Source organism: Furipterus horrens, unplaced genomic scaffold (assembly GCF_987537825.1).
Source record: "Furipterus horrens unplaced genomic scaffold, mFurHor1.1.pri manual_scaffold_3, whole genome shotgun sequence".
Lineage (NCBI taxonomy): Eukaryota > Metazoa > Chordata > Mammalia > Chiroptera > Furipteridae > Furipterus > Furipterus horrens.
Window position 1 is genome coordinate 9903072 of NW_028327173.1, and position 6000 is coordinate 9909071.

At 57.3% G+C, this 6000-nt stretch overlaps 1 protein-coding gene across 1 annotated transcript in view; it reads right to left on the bottom strand.

Moving 5' to 3' along the window:
- The window catches only part of PADI2 (peptidyl arginine deiminase 2), a 42469-nt gene extending 39926 nt beyond the window's left edge, over positions 1-2543 (bottom strand). The window contains exon 1 of the mRNA XM_090268669.1: positions 2367-2543. Within this exon, the coding sequence (XP_090124795.1) occupies positions 2367-2458 (92 nt within the window). The 5' untranslated portion in view covers positions 2459-2543. The remainder of the gene's footprint in view (positions 1-2366) is intronic.
- Between the last annotated feature and the right edge of the window lie 3457 nt (positions 2544-6000).

Below are 6000 nucleotides of genomic sequence, written 5' to 3' on the forward strand. Positions count from 1 at the left end.
ACCTGGAGACATTTCTGGCTGTCACAATTGGGGAATTGCTATCAGCATCTCGGGGCTAAAGCCAGGGATGCTGTTAACCATCCCGCAATGCACAGGACAGCCCCCACAACGGAGAATTATCCGGCACATAATGCGATGGTGCCGAGGATGAGGAGCCCTGCTCAAGGCCCGTGCTGTTCGGTACCGTGGCCACGGGTGGCTGTGGAGCGTCTGAGGTGCAGTCAGCCCGCACTGAGATGTGATGTGAGTATAAAATTTCACAGCCTGAATTTCAAAGCCGAATATGAAACAGAATGTAAACAACCTAATAAAAATTGTTACAATGACTATGAATTGAAATGCTAATATTTTGGATCTATTGGGTTAAATCAAATCTACGACTAAACTTAATTTCCCCTGTTTATTTTAACCTTAAAAACGCGGCTATTAGGAATTGAAGATAACATGTGGTTCTGTTTGTGGCTTGCACTCTACTTCTGCTGGAGAGTGATAGTCTGGACTGCGTTTCTTCTCTTGGGGGCGGTGGAGAGTTTTAAGTGCAGTGCAGGTGGGAGGTGTGGGTCATTGTGGCTGTGACTGGTTTCTTGAGAAAAGACAAAGGGGATTGTCACACCTCTGCCCCCTGCTAGAGGGAGATGAGTCCACACCTCTCACACTCTCTGCCCCCAGTTGGGCTGGGCCTCTCTCTGCCAGGGCAGGGGCGGGGGCAGGGGGCCTGGGCATGTGCCCCTTCTTTACTCCCCACCCCCTACTGGAGGTTCCCTGCCAGCCTTCCAGGCTGCACCCAGTGAATAAACAGGCGGGTACAGTGACAGCAGAGGCTTAGAGACTTGAGCGTCCTGGCTCCTGGCTGCCTTCCTAGCAGTGCACAGTTTGGGATCGGGGGTGGGGAAAGAAGGGAAGCGATCCCAGGCCATTGAGGATTGGACCGCACATCCCTGCTGTGTTATGACCCTAAGAAACCACCCCTGAGATTTACATACGGGATAACAGAGGCCAGGGGCAGAGGAGCAGAGAGGGTCCCTGGTCTGCAGTGACGAGGCAGGCCCTTGCCCCCTGGGAAGGAGCCTGGGGCTTGATGGCGCCCTCACAGTGGCCAGTGCCTGCTGAGGAGGAGGCAGGAGACTGGCTGGGCAGTGTTGCCAGGGCCACTGAAGGGGAAAGGGAGAACAGGCTGGGGAGGCTGTGTGGGAAGACACAGGGAAGGAGTTTGATGGGGGGCCGAGGCAGGGTGCTCCAGGTGACAGTGATTTGGGAGCAATAGCCACATTGTCCCCTCCAGCTCTGTTCAAGGCACAGAGAAGAAAGGGTACCCACCCCAAGTTATCAGCATGGGGTACCGCCTCAGTCCTGCATGCCCCCTCCTCTCAGCACTGACTCCTTCCATCCTGGCAAGGGGGAACATTTCACATTCTTGGACTAGAAGGCTTCGTGACCCTACCCTGGACCCGCCACCTGTCACGCCTCCACAAGGCCCACCCCACACACCATTGGGAGATGGATCTCAAAATTGGACTTGGCTGCTTCCTGAGGTTTGGGGCAGTGGTGGGGCCGTGACCTTAATTCCTCCACCCCACGTTCTCTGTCTCAGAAATCCTGCACACCACTAAGTTCATGGACCAGAGAAGGGAGGGGAAAGGGTCCTGAATAAGGGGCATTCTTCAGACAAAGACCCCACCTCTGCACTGCACCCTCAGCCCTCAGCCGGGTGATACAAGATCCCTCCCTGACCCCAGGGTGAAATCAAGGGAATGCATTTGGGGACAAAGCGCTCACTGCCAGTGTCTGCAGACAGGCCACCATCAGCAGCCCCCACAGAGCCAAATCGTAGCCTGAGGAGCCCCCAGGGCCAGATTTTGCCTCTGGGGCAGCTCCCCAGCAAATCCTGGATGAAACTCAACTGATCTGGGAGTTGGGTGAGGGGCTGGGCAGCAATAAGGAGTGAACCAGGAGGGTCTGAGGGGGAGGGGAGGGCATAAGGGAGTATGGCGGTTCCGAGGACGGAAGTGAAAGGGGGAGAGCATGGCGGGGAAACGGAGGGGGGTTGAGGTCGCCCCGGGTGCTGGAGAGGGCCAGGCGGTGAGGAAGACTGCGGTGCAGGGGAGGGGTCTAGGAAAGAGGCAGGGAGGGAGCTGGGGTTGTGTCAGGGTGTCTGGGACGTCTCTGGATTTCGGGGAGGCTGACACAGGTTTGGGGCTGCCAGGTTCCTGGGTGAGGTTCTTTGATTTCTGGGAGCGGGATGAAGGGCAACTCGTGCTGGAGCGAGGCTATCCACGTCCCCCGAGTCCCAGCAGGGCCTCGGGATATCTGGGGCAGAGATCTTCAGCAAGCCCCGGTTCCGAACTCGACGCGGCGGTCCCGCTCACCTGTAGACGTCGGTCCAGAGGTGCGTGCCCAGCACGTACACCGCCTCGACGCGGCTCCCGTACTGCAGCCGCACCGTCCGCTCGCGCAGCATCTCGCCCGCAGTGCCAGGGCTCGCGCGTCCAGGTCCGCCCGAAGCACCTGCAGCAGGTGAGCCCGCTTCAGTGCGCGCGGGCCGCTGCCCGACGCACCCTTATTCGGCCGCCAGTGGGCGGGGCGTGGGCGGGGCTGCGGACCGGCCCCTCGCGAAGTGGGCTGACGGCCCACCCACTAAATAGGACCCCGCCCTCAGCTCTTCAGCGCCTCCCTGTGGTTGCGATGAGATTCAGCAGAGTCCTTTCCGCGGTTGGCTTGTTCGTTCATTCATTCATTCAACATACTGGCAGCGGGCTCCCAGCCGTCGGGAGCCAGGACGTAGGAACAGCATCTCCTCCGGGCACCCCCCAGCCTCGCGGGGTAGGTAATGCAGATACGCACTGTTCCAGGACAGGAGATGATGGGAGCCCAGGGAGAGCGGGTGCTCTAACCTAGCGTGGAGTCCAGGACCTGAGCCTTTTTAACGGAGGCGTTCGCAAACCCGGGAAGGGAAGAGAGGGGGAGGCAGGAAGCCAGATTCAGCCTGACATCCCTCTCCACCCCCAACAGACTGGTGTTACCAAAGGGAGAATGGGGAGTAGGAACCCAGCAGCCTACAGGGCCACAATGCCAGGCCAAGCCATTGGTGGGTGGGTGATGGGAGCCTTGGTTTGACGTGCTCAGAGAGGAATGGTTAGGGTGGAAGTGAAAGGGGACGTTCTGGCTGCTGTGAATGAAGGTGCCCCTGAAGAGTGTCAATGAAGACCCCAGCTGGGCTGCGTGACAGGGCTGAAGAGAAAGGGATTGATGGGACCAGTGTTTGTGAGAGGAAATATTGATGTTCCAGAGGAGCGACAGTGAGGGGGCACTGTTCGGGGCTGGGCCACTGGGCAAAGGAGGGTACCAGAGGGTGCCATCGCAGACATCAGTTTGTGTCTCGTAGAGGCCGAGGTGCAGCAGGACGGCACCCACTTGGGGCCTGACAGCCCCAACCCCTATCCCAGACCACTCCCACTCTGAAAACAAGCCAGGGACCCTTCAGATAATTCAGCCACGTATGAGTAAGTGGTCCCTGCTGGGGACAGGAACTGGGGTTGAATGGGCAGAGGCTATAAAAGGGAAGGAATGAACACTTGAGAAGGTCTGCTGGGGGCGTGGAAGCCCTGAAGGGTTGAGGCTCAGAAGCACGAAGAACTCAGCCACACCCCAGACCCCAGGGGCCTCCTCCAGTGACCCAAGTAAGGAAGAGCCCAGCTGCTCGTGGATGGCCAGGATCTGGGAGGAATGTGGGTGGGGAAGGGGGAAAGCTGAGTCGAGCTAGGGGGCACCTGCCCCAAAAGGCATAAAGACCTAGGCAGGTGTTGCTAGCTTCTGATTGGCTCCTGGGTGCGGTGGAGTACATCATCCAATGAGGAGACTGGTAGCCAGTGGCTGTTAGAATGTCCTGGGACTTGGAGGACCTGAACCACTGCCTGTGCTGAAACCAAGAGGGTCTGCGTCACCCGCCATGCACCCAAGCACTGAACACGAGGTTCCCTATTATCTTAGGCAACTGAGGCATGGCGGCCGGCACCCCGCTGGGACCTGGTTTCCCTCCCCCTTGAGCATTTTCCAGAAACAAGAGCCACAAATCTCCTGGACTTTCTGTTGCCAAAGCAACCACCCCTAATCAGGGGACATTGTTGTTTCGCAAACACCTACACCCTGGACTCTGGAGCCCACCAGCAGGGTGACTCACTGCCCTGGGGGGTCTGCTCCATGCCCTTGAAAATCCCCCTACCCCTTCCCTAGCTGCTGTGGTCTGCTCAGACTCAGCCTGTCTGCTTGACCATCCTTCAATAAAGGCTTTGAGCTGGTCCACGTGACTCCTCCCTTTTGGGCACAAACCTAATAGTGGCCACCTGTCAAAGCGGAAAAGGACTGGGGCAGCTCAGAACTGACTTTGAGGCCCCCGAAGTGGGCACTGCTCCACCGGGAATTACTTTTGGGCCCCGACTATATGGCAGACACTGGGTATATGTCAGGGTTCCCACTTTCCTGAGGATCATAGAATACAGCACCCTATTTCACCCTCTGGGAAAGTGGGGGGACCACAGTTGGCGAGGAGTATGGCACCCCCACAGAGGCCCAGGCAGGTCACAACAGGAGCAGGGGAGTGATAATGACAGGTGATTACCAGGAAGGAAGGAATAAAAGTAGGCCTTTCTGCATTCTTTCTATGTACCACACACTGTCCCGGGGGCCGTTTTGACGTATCAGGATGAGATCATTATACCCTCCCAATAACCCCGCCAGGGAGCTGCAGAAAGGTTAAAGAATGGTCTCTTAGTCCCATAGCTCCTAAGGGTGGCGGAGCCAGGGTAGGAACTTGCATGGCTGTGGGGGAGGGCGGGGCGGGGGTCAACGTGGGTAAGAAAGAGGAGGAACGTTGTCTCTTGATTGGTAGACGGTAAAGTTCTAGTCCCAGCCCCGCTTTTGGGGAGCCTTTGGGCAATGCACCCTGCCATTCGCCGCCTCCCTTTCCTTATCTGTGAACCACTGCTCTCTCAGCACAGATGTAAGGGTGACCGTAAGTGAGACGGTGTACGGAAAACACCGCTGCAGAGTCTGGCACAAAGTGAGTGCTTAAGAAATGAAATTCCCTCACTTTTATAGTCCAGCCTGGACCTGCGGACCCACAGCCAGGGCTTCTGCTGCAGGGCTTTGTGGGTGTGGCAGGCATCTCCTGGTGCCAAGGGTTTAAAATAGCTGAAGTGGTCACAGCTGTTGGTGGATTCAGGGCCGGAGGTCTCAGGCATCACGGCTGCTCCCCCTGCTCCCCGGGGCCCGGAAGAGCCCCGAGGCATCTCATTGTGCCTTTTGGGAAATGCCAGCAAACAGCAGGCTTAGCTTGGGCAGGTTCCCGGCACTGACCTGCACCCCAAACCCCCAACTCTGGCTCCTGCCAAGCGTGTGCCTACAGAGCCTGGGCTGGGAGGGGCTCTTCTGAGCTGTGACCTGCTCTGATCCTTTACTGGGGTCTCACTGAGCCAGGGTGACTCAGACACCTCACAGGCCTGCCTTGCAGAACATGGCACAGCTCACGGAGGGTGTCACAGGAGCAAGAATTTAAAGAGATACACAAGAAATAGCTGACCTTTGTAGAAACATTTTAAAAACTTCATCACGCGTGACCCCAGGACCAGTGATGATCACTGTTAATATTTTTGAGTATGACCTGGCAGGGCCGCCCAGAGGCAGTCGATGCTTCTGTGGGTGATTGCACTTACTGAGCCGTGGGCTGTGTCAGGGGCTGATCTAAGGGCTTCACACCTCTTAGCTCCTTTAATCCTCCCAACAACCCTAGGAGGTGGGAGCTATTATTATCCCCAATTTGTACCAAGGCGTTGGTGAGTCTAGTGGGAAAGAGCTTACATGGCCTTTCGACTTGGCAAACCTGGGGTCAAGTCCAGCCGTGCCCTTCACTGGCTGGGGGACCTCTCTGGGCCTCGACTTTTTCCTCCATATGGGAGATACAGTAGTCCCCCCCTTACCCATGGGGCATGTTCCAGGACCCCCAGT